We start from the raw sequence: 14,712 nt of genomic DNA, 5'->3' as shown, positions 1-14,712 counted from the left end.
ACTTCAGGATGGCCACAGAGGCGCAGCAGTCGGCAGCATGGGATGGAGTAGTAGTAGTAGGTGCTGCCCACTCTGTGGGTCGGCTCCCCTCTTGGGGGATTTTGTAGTGGGAGAATTCTATTGGCATTTGGCTCGTGGTAGTGGTCTCACTCGCCATAGTGTTCATACCGACACTCTCTGGGAGGGTGAGCGAGTCAGTTGTACTGACCTTTTTCTTTATTTATTTATTCTCTGGTATGTGTTAGTACATTTACCCTAGAAATAATAGATTAAAGGATATTTCGCTGGCGACACGAGCCAATCGCCCAGAAATAGATTTTTCCTTACGTCAAAATCCCTTTTCTGGGCTCAGCTCGTGTCGGCCTATGAAATAGTACCAGAGAAACAGACAAGATGGGAATTAGGACAAATGAAACCCAATAGTAAAAAAGGTAATATAATATAAGTGAATCAGGGACATTACAGTATACAAACAAAAGTACTTAAAGCTAACTTATACTAAACAATGGCATGGTAAAGAAAGCAATCAATATAAAGTACTTAAAATTAACTTATATTAGACATGGTGATACATAATAGTGTAATGGCAAAGACAATATAGAATGATTCACTTAATTAAGATATTTACAAAATATACAAACTCATTGTGTTCTACCCTAGCATAAAAAAAAATAAGGGTAGAAACACTGAAGTACATTATATGTACAAATAACGTGGATGTCCCTAGCAAAAAAATAAGGGACAATCCACCAATATGATTCTAGCGGCTAAGGCTAGAGTATCCCGAGTAGCATGGCAATAGGGTGAGCATGTTGGACAAGGTAGGTAGAAAGGAGACCTGGATCTATACTACGACTACTGTGCAGTATCAGGAGAAACAATGTTTCCCGCTGCTACTGCAAGAAAAATTTTTTTTTTTTTTTTTTTGTTTTTAAAGATTCCAAGGACTTCAGGTAATGACGTTTAAAGACTGTCGGTGATTTCCATCCAGTATACTTTTTAAGATCCTCAAAGTTCATATGTTGGAAGTAATTAATTGAGGTGGCTACTCCTCTGATGTCATGTGCTTTTGGAAATGAATCAGGGTTGGCTTGTTTAATGAAGTAAAGGATCTGTTGTCTGATTCCTTTCACTGATAAAGTGCCACCTTTTTCTCTCATAAAGAGAGAACCTGAGGATCTAGAGGATGTACGAGATAGAAAGGCTCTTAAAGTTGATACTGGGCAGAGAGAAGGATCTTGCGGAAGTGGGATGACTTTCCAAGGAGCCCACCTTGCAAGGGGATCCTCATTTTTTGCTAAAAAGCTACGATCCGGGGAAAGTAGAACTTCTCCTGAGGGGAGAAATTCCACATGACCCGCATCTCTGGATAGAGCCGACAGTTCTGAAATTCTGGCTCCTGAAGCCAGACTTAACAAAAATAACGTCTTTCTAAGAAGCATCATGAATGTGCAAGACGAGTTGTCAGTATCTGAGGCTAGTTTGAGGACATCATTTAAGAACCATGAAACTGCAGTAGGCCTTTGAGAAGGTCTGAGTCTAGCACAGGCTTTGGGAATAGATGTAAAGTAAGATTCTGTTAGGTCTATTTGGAAACCAAACTGAAAGATTTTCTTCAAAGCCGATTTATTAGTAGTAATAGTGCTAGCTGCTAAACCTTTTTCAAACAAGGACCTGAAAAAGGATATAGCTAAGTTTAACTGTCATGGTTGTAGTGTGTTTGATTCATTCAGGAAGGATGCTAATTTTTTAACAGCTGAGTCATATTGTTCTAATAGTTGACTCTCTTTTGTCTGATTCTAGAAAGAGGATGTTTTGTGGATCAATGTTAGCATCTTTTTTAGCCGCAAACTTCATGAAGTCCATAAAGTTAGGGTCTGGAGAATTCCTGAGGAAGCGAACACAGTCCTCATTTGTACTGATTGCGACAACTTGGGATTGGGAATCCGTTGAGGTCGGAGACCCAATTCCAGAAGCAGAGGATACCAGTTGCTTTTTGGCCAGTTTGGAGCAATCAGAGCTACTAGTCCCTTGAAAGTCCTCAGCTTGCTCAAGACTTTCAAAAGAAGATTCACTGGAGGAAATATATAGATTTTCCTCCATTGATTCCAGTCTAACGACAGGGCGTCCGTGGCATAGGCCAGAGGGTCCAGGTTGGGGGCCACATAGCAAGGGAGCTTGTGGTTCGCTTGTGAGGCGAAGAGATCTACTTGGAGGCCTGGAACTCTCTGGCATATCCACTGGAATGACCTGTCGTCTAGGGACCATTCTGATTCCAGAGGGACTGACCACCGGGACAGAGCGTCTGCTATCACATTTCTTACCCCTGCCAGGTGAGTGGGGAACAGATGCCATCTGTGCATGTCTGCTAGCGCAAAGATGGCTATCATGACATGATTCACGTGTTTGGATTTGGACCCTCCTCTGTTGATGCAATGTACTACCACTGCACTGTCCAAAACTAGTCTTAGATGAGACTTCTTCGGGGGAAGGAGTCTCTTCAGGGTAAGAAATACCGCCATTGCTTCCAGGACGTTTATGTGGAGCTGGCGGAACTGAACTGACCAAGTCCCCTGAACTTGTTTGAATTGAGAATATCCCCCCCAACCGGACAGGGAGGCATCCGTGTGAATGGTTAACACTGGAAGGGGATATTGAAGGGGTACCAATTTGGCAAGATTCTTCACTTTTGTCCATGGCCGGAGCTGGTTGCGAAGGATCTGTGGAATTACTGACAACTTGTCCCGAGATTTGAAGTTTGCTCTCGATCGCCAAACTCGATTTATATCTTTCAGCCTTGCTTTCAGGAGGATGTCTGTCACTGAGGCAAACTGAAGAGAAACCTAGGATTCTTTCCTGGTTTCTCCTTGATGTTTGTTTGCATTTGAGAAATTGCCTCACAGACTTGGCTATTTCTTTTCTTTTGACCACTGGAATTGACAGATTGTGGGAAGACAAATCCCATTGGATTCCTAGCCACTGAAACTGAGACTCCGGAGTGAGTCTGGATTTCGATTTGTTTATCTGGAACCCCAGATGTTCCAGAAATTGTACTACCTTCTTCATGGCTTTGAGACATTCCTCGACCGTTGGTGCCCAGATCAACCAATCGTCGAGGTATGCTGCTACCATTATCCCTTGAGTTCTCAACTGTTGAACTACCACTTCTGCTATTTTCGTGAATACCCTGGGGGCTACATTCAGACCGAAGGGCATCACTTTGAATGAGAACTTCTGGATTTCCTAGTTTGAAGCCTAGGAATGGACGGAAGTGTCTGGCTATAGGGATATGATAGTATGCGTCTGTAAGATCGATAGAGGTTGTGACGGCCCCACGGGGAAGTAAGGTCCATACCTGCGAGATGGTGAGCATTTTGAACTTGTCGCAACGAATGAAAGAGTTTAGCTTTGACAAGTCTAAGATTACCCTTCTTTTTGTTGAGCCTTTCTTTGGCACGCTGAATAAGCGACCTTGAAATTTTAGATGCTAGACTCTCGCAATAGCTCCTTTCTGAAGGAGTTCCTCCGCATAATCTGTCAACTCCTTTGATGGTACTTGATAGAATGATTTGATTGGAGGAGGATCTTTGATCCAACTCCAACCCAATCCTTTGGACACCATGCTCTGTGCCCATTTGCTGAACCCCCGCCACCTGTGACGGAAGAGGAAACAGCCTCCCTCCTACCTGGGGAGCCTCACTGTTGTTGAGCGGGTTGACCTCCGCGCCCTCCTCTGAAGTGCTTGCCTCTTGCAGCTCTTCCTGTGCCACGCTGGCGAAAGTGGCCTCTCGCCCTGCTACCCCTAGAGAACCTGTTGAAGGTTGGGTAGGCCTGGCTTTCATACATTGAATTGAAGGCCGGCGAGACTGCATAAGAGGTGGAAGATTGACTTTGAGGAGACAACAGGAGAATAGGCTGTGTCTGCTTCAAGGTTGACGGCTGTCCCTGTTGTGTAACTGGGACGGCCTGAACAAAATGCTGTTGCTGCTGTTGTTTCTGGTAAGGTTGGAACCTTCTACCTGTCTTCTTTAGTTTTTTACCAGCAGCAGGGGCGGTCTCTTGTTTCCTCTTGGAAGAGATGCCCCATCTGGCTCTAAGGCTCTGGTTAAGCCTAGCAGCCTCATGGTGCACCTCATTCACAGAGGCCTCTGGGAAGAGGTCCGCACCCCACATGCTGGAAGCTAAGAGTCTATTAGGCTCATGCCTGATAGTTGCCTCCTGCAAGACATGCTTTCGGCAGTTCCTTCTGGCTAAGAAGAAGTCAAAAGCATCGGCTTGAACCGTCTGGAGCTGGGATTTAGCCAGTATCTTGAACAACGGTTCTGTAGCGTAGGACAGGGCAGCCATCTCCGTAATGATAAGGGAGTTAAGAGACCTCCCAAATCTTGTACGGGCATCAAACTCTGCCTGAATAAGGGTATCAGGCAGTCTTGGAAGCTTCTCGCCAAACTGATCCATCGCGCAGTCTGGCTTCAGCTTACCTACTGAGAAAGTGGCAGGTAAGTTCTCCCACAATTCTCCGAAGGCCGGGAAGAGCGGAGATGTAGATTCCACCTCCCTCAACTGTGGCATGGGGCTTCGTCTTTAAGGACTGCCTGAAGAGTCGCTTCTACTACCTTAGTAGCGAACGGAAGAGAAGCCTCCTCCTCCGTAGCGAAGATAGTAAAGGGACTCTTGAATGCCTGGAGTTTGGTGTTGGTACAGTCCCAATCCTCCAGGCAGTGAACCCATTCCCGCTGTGCATGATCCCTACTATATAGCACAGTCTCTCGGGAGATCTTATCCTCTCTATTGAGTAGCAGTGAAGGTCAGCCTAGCACAATATCCCATGAAAGGCTGAGTCAGTCCGGGAGGGTAGAACTCGAAGTCCTCAATCCTTCGAGTTCCACACTCCGGGATAGAAATCATGCCGTCCTTGAAGGGGGCATAAGCGGCCACTCTCCATGGGTTATCCATAGAGAAGGCTGGTAGGGATTCATAAGGAGGTAACTGTAAGAGACCAGTACCTGCTACAGGGGAGCCTGGCTGAGGGGCCTGGTTGAGGCCAGCAAAGCGGTCGTCGTGCTCTCTAACTCGGTTAGAGAGGTCTTGGATAGACTGACCGGACTGGTTAATCGTGTTTGACAGCTGTGCAAACATCTGCTCAAACTTGGAGCCAAGAGAGCCAACCATCTCTCCCACTTGCTGCATCACTACTGCTGAGAAAGTGGTGGGATCAAAAGAGCTCGGTCCCGCCACCCCAACAGGAGTTACCGGAGTAGATCCGGTAGATGCCGGAGAAGGCGTTGGCTCGGCCGGAGCGCGAGCCTTCTCCTTAGAAGCCTTGCTTCTAGAGCTCTTAGAATAGGAAGAGCTAGGCTTTGCTTTCACCGCGTCTGCGTAGGAAGTCGTAGACTTCCTAGCTGAAGACGACGACGACTTCTTAGAAGTCGTCTTATGTAAGGTCTTCTGTTCTCTCTGTCCCTTCACCTTCACCTTCGGGGGTACAGAGAGAGCGGGAGAGCGAGCAGGGATCTCTGATCCCGTGAAGCCTTGGAAGGAAGAGGAAGAAGGAACAGGAGAAGAAGATCCAGGAGCATCCAAGGAAAGACCTTGGGCGCCCGACACACCTACCTCAACCAACAAATCCTCTGCCCCTACCGCCATAGGCTCGATATTCAGGTCCAGGTTGGCCACATCTGGGACCGGCTCCTGCGTAGAGACGGACCCGAACGTCTGCTGCACCTCCTGCTGAATAGAGGCTATGAGTAGGGCCGCCAAGATGGGGTCCACATACCCCGTCGCCTTGCCTCCGGGGAAGATCTGGACGGCCAGCTTCTTATCGAGCATATAAGGCTGGCCCTTGGCGGCGTTCTTCCCGAAGCCGCCCACCCAAGCCTTCAGGGTTGCCAGGGCGACTTCCTTCACGGCGGCAGCCTGGAAGAGAAGGCGATATGAAGCTTCTAGCGGCGGAGATACGGTTTAAAGAAGCTTAAAACTAAGGGTTAGTGGATAATAAGACGAAGAAAATGTCCAGGAGTAAACTTACCCCACCCAAAAGCTGACTCACGAGGTCATAGCAGATGGTGCAAGCCTCCGGGTGCCAAACGATCAGTCCGTTGTGGTTGGTGGCACACGGGGCGTGGGTCCTACACTCTTCATGGGCGCAGGGGTCGTACAACGTCGCGTTGCAACCTGGGACCTGGCAGTTGATAGCCTGTAAGTGGAGAGATACATGAGTATCAGGTGCACACTTACAGCCTAACAAATACTCCGCTGCATGCCGGAGCATGTAAGTTAGATTAAACCAGAGCCCCGCCGTAATACGTGTGGTTAACTAGGCGGTTGGAGGTGGTCTGAGGCTACGCCGGAGCAGGAAAAAGATTCCAACCAGGAGTGGTGAGGAGCCATGAAACCACGACGGAGAACGACGGAGATAGTTACAATAAAATAAAATTAAAACTAAAAGTCACCGTAATAGTAAGGGTATATCCGTATATAATGAGGTTATAAAAACTTTCCGTCTACTAGAGGAGTGCCCGGGTAAGGAGCGAGCTCTCCTCCGGTAGCGAAAAACAGGATATAGTAGGCAAGCAACAGACCACTAGTAATTTCCCACCCCACCCACTGGCGGAGCCAAGCGGACCTATAACCGAAGGAGGGCTTCAGCGGAGGCTCCGTCCGTTAAGGTAAGGGAAGGGTGGGACTGGGGAAATGGTGGGGGGGGGGGGGGGGTGTCCCGGCGTACACACGGCGGAAGAGAGAGAGGGGGGGTGGCCTACCCCCCCCGTCGCTACTACTACCCGCTCGGTAACCCGGTACCCGAGACAAGTGGTCGCCCTATACCCCAGCTGGTATGGAGCTCCAGGCCTCCTCGGAGGGAGAGGGAGGAAGGCTACGGTGGTTGTCGTGACAACCAAGGAGATCCACCAGACCCCTCCCTATCACTTGGTAGGGAGGGAAGGGGAAGGGTAAGGTGCTAAGGGACACGTGATCGCAGGTGGCCTAAGCCGCGATAGAAACACAACCACAGAGGGGCCACGTGAACCAGACTGTACCAACACATGGCACAAAGCACCTAGGCTAGCCTAACACCCTAAATAACACTGATAATACATCGTAAAGGAGGAAAAGACACTTTTAGTAAAAGAAAAAGAAGCCCAGGAGGAGGCGAACTGATCCGAAGAACAGTCGACTACTCAGAGCCAGCGGTAGCCGATGAAGAGCAAGAGCTGGGATGCTGGGCCAGAAAACACAGTATAGCCCTAAATACCAAACTAAGAGAAATGGTAAAAAGGGCTGTGTCATAGCTATAAAAACGATGTAATAATACGATGAACGTAAATATAAAAAGCCCATAAGCATAAGATGTCCCAGTATGGGAGACCGGGAAATCTTAAAACACGAGGCGGCACACGGCCGCCACGAGTCAACCGGGAGACCGTATATGACCTATAAAAGGAAAATACTGGTCCCTGGAAGACTGAAATACCAGGAAATACTACTTATGAGGCACTTAACTTAGCCGAAGCAATTGCAGCTCGTTCCATCGTAAATTGATGGTAATAATCCGTGAAAAAACAACACAAGGGAAAAATGCACCTAGCGCTGTAAAGCTAAAGATTAAGGATGACCGCTAGGGGCGCTGCTGTCCATGGCGTCGGTAGTAGTAGTAGTAGCGGCCGCATCACCCTTTAGTATCAGCTCTCTCTGGTGGGGATTTTATGTTGGAAGGTCTAAATGGTAAATGACTCGTGGTAGTGATCCCACTCGCCTCTATTCCCATACCGACACTTCTTTTATAGAGTGAGCGAGTCAGTTTTACTGACATTTTCTTGATTTTATTTTTTCTCTGGTAATTTTAGATTAATTTTACCTAGAAATAATGATCTTAAGGATATTTCATAGGCCGACACGAGCTGAGCCCAGAAATCCATTTTTTTTTAATTTTTCAAAGATATTGTCCCAAATGTATTATTGTTTATTCAGGCTTAAGAGGGCAACTGATCAAGTTGGCAAAGCTTCCTATACATGGTACAGTATACTATATCAATACTACAGTATTCGGGTTCTCAGAGATTCATGGGAAATTTGTGTATTTGCAGTATTTTTCTATGAGAAATTTCCACAAATTACTGTATGTTCATATCAATTTCATGATTAAATGCACTTTTTGTGATAAAACTTGAAAAACCCAGATGCTATAAACATTTTTAGTGAGTTTTTCTTGAGTTGAACTAACAAAATGGGCAGTTTTCAGCATTTTTATAGGGTTTCTAAGTATTCGCGGATTCTAGCTATTCGCGGGAAGGGTCTGGCACACATCCCCGCGAATACGGGGGTCCACTGTATACTACATACATACTACTGTGGACTTTACTTTTCCATTTAAGATCATGAGAAAGTCATGAAGTAAAAAAATGTTGAAATTTCTAAAAATACCAAATTTGTAACTAATTTGTATTTTTCATAACTAACAAACCTGAGGTCTTAACATTAGGATTTACTAGCGCCAAGCTGGAAACCGGTAGAATTAAAATTACACTTGTGAGATCCAGGGAGTATCTCCTCTGAGAGCGAGGGTTTTCGCAGAAAGCAGCAACTCAGATGGCAGGTAATATCAGAAAATCATCTGCGACAGTATACCAAGGAAAGTGGTCAGCATACTGTGATTGGTGTCGTAGAGGGAACGTGTCTCCACTCGGTACCACTATTCAGCAGTTAGCAGACTTTCTGATATATCTCAGAACAGAAAAACATATGTGGAGTTCTTGCATCTAACATGCATCTCCTCACATTTATCTTATCTAATACCACATCTTTCTCTGACTCTCTGTCCTGATCCTTTTTATAATCAGTTATCTTGCCATGATATACCTCACACTTCACAGATTTGCAGAGTCGGAGTACACCAAGAATGGTCTCGGAGCCCATCAAAACACAGGGTGCCATCTGAACCTGATACTGAATTCAGATCACTGGGTTGCTTCATGCGTCATGTAGGACCAAAAATGTACACACCCCAATTGATGTATGGTTTGTTGGAAGGAAACACAGATCAGTGTTTCCAATTTTGCAAAAACTCGTAAAGGAGAAATGTGTTCTATGCAAAATCGTGTGGTCAGAAGAAGCAAACTTTAAATTAGCAGGTACCATTAATCGTCACAACTGTGTGTATTATGCAACTGAAAACCTCACATCACTGTTAAGAAACAACTCAATCAACCTGGGTGAAAGCATGGGTTGGGCTTTATTGCAAAGTGTCATTGGACTCATTATTCAGCACACAACTATTAATCAAGCTGCGTACTTGAACATTTTAAAGGATGCAAAAATACCACAGCTATGTGAACAATATCAAGACAATGACTTCTACTTTCAGCAAGATGGGGTGCCATTGCACTTTGCACTCACTATGCGTGGACTACTTGACGAAGAATTTTCCAAAGGTGGATCAAAACATTGAGGAGCCATCCTATCGACTGGCTGCCACACTCGCCTGATCTAGCCTCTAAGGACTTCTTTTTTTGGGGAATATGTAAAGTATGACATGATTCAGTTCATCTTTCAGGCTTGTCAGGGGATTGATGCTGATAAAGACCTCTGATCCAGAGTGTGCATGAGTGTCCACTCTTAGTTAGATGAGTGTGTGAATATCAATAGCAAGCAGTTTGAGTATCTGAGGGATTAAGGCTGTGGATGTTATTACATTTATTTACAATATTCAATTGTTTGTAAAATAAATGCAATTTATATTGTATGTAGTATTCTTTTTTTATAAATGTATTATGACAATGATGTGATATTTACTGTATATGTACCTACTTCTGCAATCCCCTATTATAAAGTCAGAATTTCCCTATTCAGGATCTCAACATCTGCCAGCAAGCGACATCAAAGTATTTATATCCTTTTCCAGTAACAACAACAAAATCTGCTAAGTCTCTTGAACTGATGTGCACCATAAACCACACATAATAAGATGGAATTATACACTGACTTTGTTTAGCGTAAAGGCAGTCCCCAAGATCAGTCTTCCTTTTCGTTATCTATAATCTACTAATTTTCTATCTGCTCTTGGTTCCCAGTCATTAGGCTAATTTACATGCTATTGTGTAATTTTCCTTTGTTTAATGTTTCTTAGTCTTGTGTTTTACTTGGTATCTTTACTTCTCTTGAGTTTGTTTTTCTTAATTTTGTTAGCTATTGTAATCCACTGAGTTGTATTATGTAGTTTTAAGTCACTAGGTTTTTTTTTCTAAGTAGGTTTTTTTCATGGCCTCAAGTGTGGACCTTTCTTTGATTTTGTATTTTACAAGTATAAAAAATTTTATGATTTTGTTTAGCTACTATTTTAGGTTGAAAATGGTTAACTGTGTTAAAGCCAAAACGTCCAAGTGGTATTAAAAATGTACACTACTATTGCTCTTTTTTGGCTGTTTGCTAGGAATTGACCCCTACCACCTATAGTAGTACATACTATAGTTTCTTTTTTACATCCAAAACAAAAATGAGTAACTATTCTGTTTGGCAGTAATTGCTCTAGGCACTTTTTCATGGCAAGTAAAAAAAATACCTAAAAAAGTCTACATATGTATACATACATACCACATTAATTGAAGTAGGAGAAAGTGCAAAGAAAATGAAAAGCACTTGCTTTCTCCCATACCACAAGTAGAACAACAGGTGAAAATATCCAGCTGTACATCACTGATAACAACCCAATGATAGATTTCTCTTAACATAATTAATATTTCACTTACATATTCATAATTCAGAAAAGTGTTGACTCTTCCTTGGCTACCTGGTGTCATTACATAAGTAAAATGGAAGGCTTGTGTTTTCACAAAAATTCATTTCTTGAACAGAGAAATAACTTCAAAGTTAAAAGAAAGCACTGGGATCAGACAGGAACACTGAGCTATGAACAGCAAAACAAAACAATGTAAAAAAAATTTTGAAAAAGGATGAAATACAATTTTACAGATATCTTTTTTTCTACTAACCTGCCACAAGCGTAACATCACACAACTGGCCTCTGTTGTAATATGCTTCCATGCGGCGCAAGGCAGCCTCTGCATGCCTTGGTGATCGGAAGAGTTCATCGTGAACACTACCTCCTAAGGAGCTCAGTGATGCCACTGACCCACGGGGTCCTGCGCGACCACTACCGATGCCAGGCGAGGGAGATCGCTCTGCTTCCTTCATCCTGCAGGTTATACCCAGACAAGGCGAAGGTGTGCTCACAAAATATCTGACAAGAAAACCAAAATAACCTCTCAAAAACAAATGAAACTATATTGAAATACAAAATAAACATTTTACAAACCCAGCCCAATATAATTATTGAAACTCACATAATTAGAACACTTTATTCTGAACTAATTGAATCATGCTCATGTATTACTTTACAGTCATCTACACCTTTAAGAACAAAACAAATCACTCTTACAATAAAGCTGTCTAACAAAACCCATTAGTTGAATTTTAAAAATCTCAAAGATCTCATCAAAAAGATTGCACTGCTGTATCTATAATATCTGTCGTTTTTGTTTATTCTCTACGTCAACCCCTTTAATGCCAGTGATGTCTTACCCTCACAGTATTCTCTCCCAGATAGTAAGTAACATGTATGCCAAGTTTGGTTGAATGCATTTTTCAGAGTTATGCTGGAACACACACACACACCCCTACACACAAATACATAAGTACATACATACATCCATATATATATACAGGCAGTCCCCGGGGTTACGACGGTCTCGGCTTACGACGTTCCGAGGTTACGACGCTTTTCAATTGTATTCACCAGAAATTATTTCCAGGGTTACGACGCATGTTCCAAGGTTACGACGCATGTTCCAGAGTTACGACGCCTACAAATGCTGATCTGGCAGATGAAATATGACACCAAAAATGCAAAATAACCAATATTTAAAGTTTTTTTTTGATGAAAGATGCAATAAGAATGCAGTTTACATAGTTTTGAATGCACCTAAAGCATTAAAAGTAAGGTTTTCTTAGGATTTTTGACAAGGTTCCAGCTTACGACAATTTTCGGCTTACGACGCGTCTCAAGAATGGAACCCCCATCGTAACCCGGGGACTGCCTGTATAATATATATATATATATATATATATATATATAGTGTATATATATATATATATATATATATATATATATATATATATTATATATATATATATATATATATATATTATATATATATATATCGAACTACAAATGTCCTTTAATATCTAATTCGCTCTACCTCGGAATTAATATATTTTCATATATGTTTAACCGAGGGGGAATTTATTAAGCGATAATAGAATTGGCGATCGTCAGACCCAAACACCATCGACAACTCAATTCCAGGACTGGCAGTGAAGCCCCAGTCCTGGAATTGAGAGGTCGATGGTTCGTGTCTGTCAATCGCCAATTCTATTATCGCTTAATAAATTCCCCCCTCGGTTAAACATATATGAAAAATATATTAATTCCGAGGTAGAGCGAATTAGATATTAAAGGACATTTATAGTTCAATATATGTATATGAATCACGGTAATGTGATAGACTTATATATATATATATATATATATATATATATATATATATATATATATATATATATATATATATATATATATATATATATAGCTACAAATGTCCTTTAATATCTAATTCGCTCTACCTCGGAATTAATATTTTCATATATGTTTAACCAAAGGGGAATTTATTCAGCGATAATAGAATTGCTGGACAACAGGCATGAACCATCGACATCTTTAATTCCAGGACTGGCAGTGAAGCCTTAGCCCACCCTTGCCGAAGTAGAGCGAATTAGATATTAAAGGACATTTATAGCTCGATATGTGTATATGAATCACGGTACTGTGATATGATATATATATATATACTTATATATATATAATATATATATATCTATATACGATATATATAATAATAATATATATAATATTATATAGTATATATATATATATATATATATTATATATATATATATATATCATATATTATAATATATATATATATATATATATATATATATATATATATTATATATATATATAGATATATATTATTATTAATTATATCTATATTATTATATATATATTATATATTAGTTTATATAATATTATATAATATATATAAATATATAGGCATATATATATATAAATATATAGGCATTCCCGGCTTACGACAGGGGTTCCGTTCTTGAGACGCATCATAAGCCAGAAAATCGTAAAAAATCCTTTGAAAACCATACTTTTAATGCTTTGAGTGCATTCAAAACTATGTAAACTTCATTATTATTACATTTTTCATCAAAAACCCTTAAAATATTGATTATTTTGCATTTTGGAGTCGTATTTCTTCCGTCAGATTGGAACATGTCATAAACCTGGAAATAATTTCTGATGAATATAATTTAAAAGCGTTGTAACCTCAGAACATCGTAAGTCTACGTTGTACCCCTGTAACCCGGGGAATGCCTGTGTGTGTGTGTGTGTGTATTATATATACTTATATATACTATATATATATATATACTATATATATATATATATATATATATATATATATATATCATATATTAGATATAATATATATATATTATATATATATGGATATAATATTATATATATATATATTATAATAAATTATATGAAATCTAGAAAATTATATTATATATATCAGTGGTCCCCCTGTATTCGCGTTCTCCGGATTCGCGGACTCACACATTCGCGGATTTTTCTTTGGAACCTATCTAGAAATTATTTGCGGACGGACTCGCCCATTCGCGGAATTTTCCGACGAAAATAATCACTAATTAGTATATTTTGATGTTTATTTTCATGACTAAATACATTTTTATGATACAAAAATTATTTACTAATTTTCAAACATTAATTTTGATTAATACTGTATTAGTAAGTTTAATGATATCACATAATAAAGAAGACTGGGATTTCCTTCATTCTTCCATAATTTTTCAAATTTATAAGCTAAAATCTTACTAATTCACTAAGGTATTTTCTTTAATGAATTGATATTATTGCTGTATAAATTAATATTAATATTTGAAAATAGTAAATCATTTATTTATCATACAAAAAACATACATCTTTGTAGTAGAGAGAGAGAGAGAGAGAGAGAATTATTATTTTTATTATGTGATATCATTTAAACTTATTAAACTTAATACAGTATTAATCAAAATTAATATTTGAAAATTAGTAAATAATCTTTGTATCATAAAAATATATTTAGTCATGAAAATAAACATCAAAATACACTAATTAGTGATTATTTTTGTCGGAAAATTCCGCGAATAGGCGAGTCCGTCCGCGAATAATTTCTAGATAGGTTCCAAAGAAAAATCCGCGAATGTGTGAGTCCGCGAATCCAGAGAACGCAAATACGGGGGGACCACTGTGTATATATATATATATATATATATATATATATATATATATATATATATATATACATACATAAATATATGTGTGTGTATATATATAACTGGTAAAAATGTTGTTACAACAGAATTCCATCTACTAAAAGGAGCATATAAAAATGCCAAAATATAGAGAGATAATACTATATTTCAGAGACTGCTGTCTCCCTCTTCAGGCAGATGAATGAGAAAAGTTACAGAAAAGGTGGTATTTCTACCAAGAGATACATCCACAGGTAAGCCAATTTA

The 14,712-nt window shown here is 40.6% G+C and overlaps 1 protein-coding gene across 3 annotated transcripts in view; it reads right to left on the bottom strand.

Annotated features, from left to right (window-relative positions):
• The window catches only part of LOC135220577 (kelch-like protein 5), a 162,703-nt gene that overhangs the window by 96,283 nt on the left and 51,708 nt on the right, over nt 1-14,712 (bottom strand). For all 3 annotated transcript variants that reach the window (XM_064257825.1, XM_064257823.1, XM_064257824.1), the window contains exon 2: nt 10,986-11,233. In XM_064257825.1, coding sequence (XP_064113895.1) covers nt 10,986-11,187 — 202 coding nt within the window. In that variant the 5' untranslated portion in view covers nt 11,188-11,233. The remainder of the gene's footprint in view (nt 1-10,985; nt 11,234-14,712) is intronic.

The sequence above is a fragment of the Macrobrachium nipponense genome, chromosome 2 (genome assembly GCF_015104395.2).
Source record: "Macrobrachium nipponense isolate FS-2020 chromosome 2, ASM1510439v2, whole genome shotgun sequence".
NCBI classification, from domain to species: domain Eukaryota; kingdom Metazoa; phylum Arthropoda; class Malacostraca; order Decapoda; family Palaemonidae; genus Macrobrachium; species Macrobrachium nipponense.
This window is presented reverse-complemented; position numbering and strand designations above follow the sequence as displayed.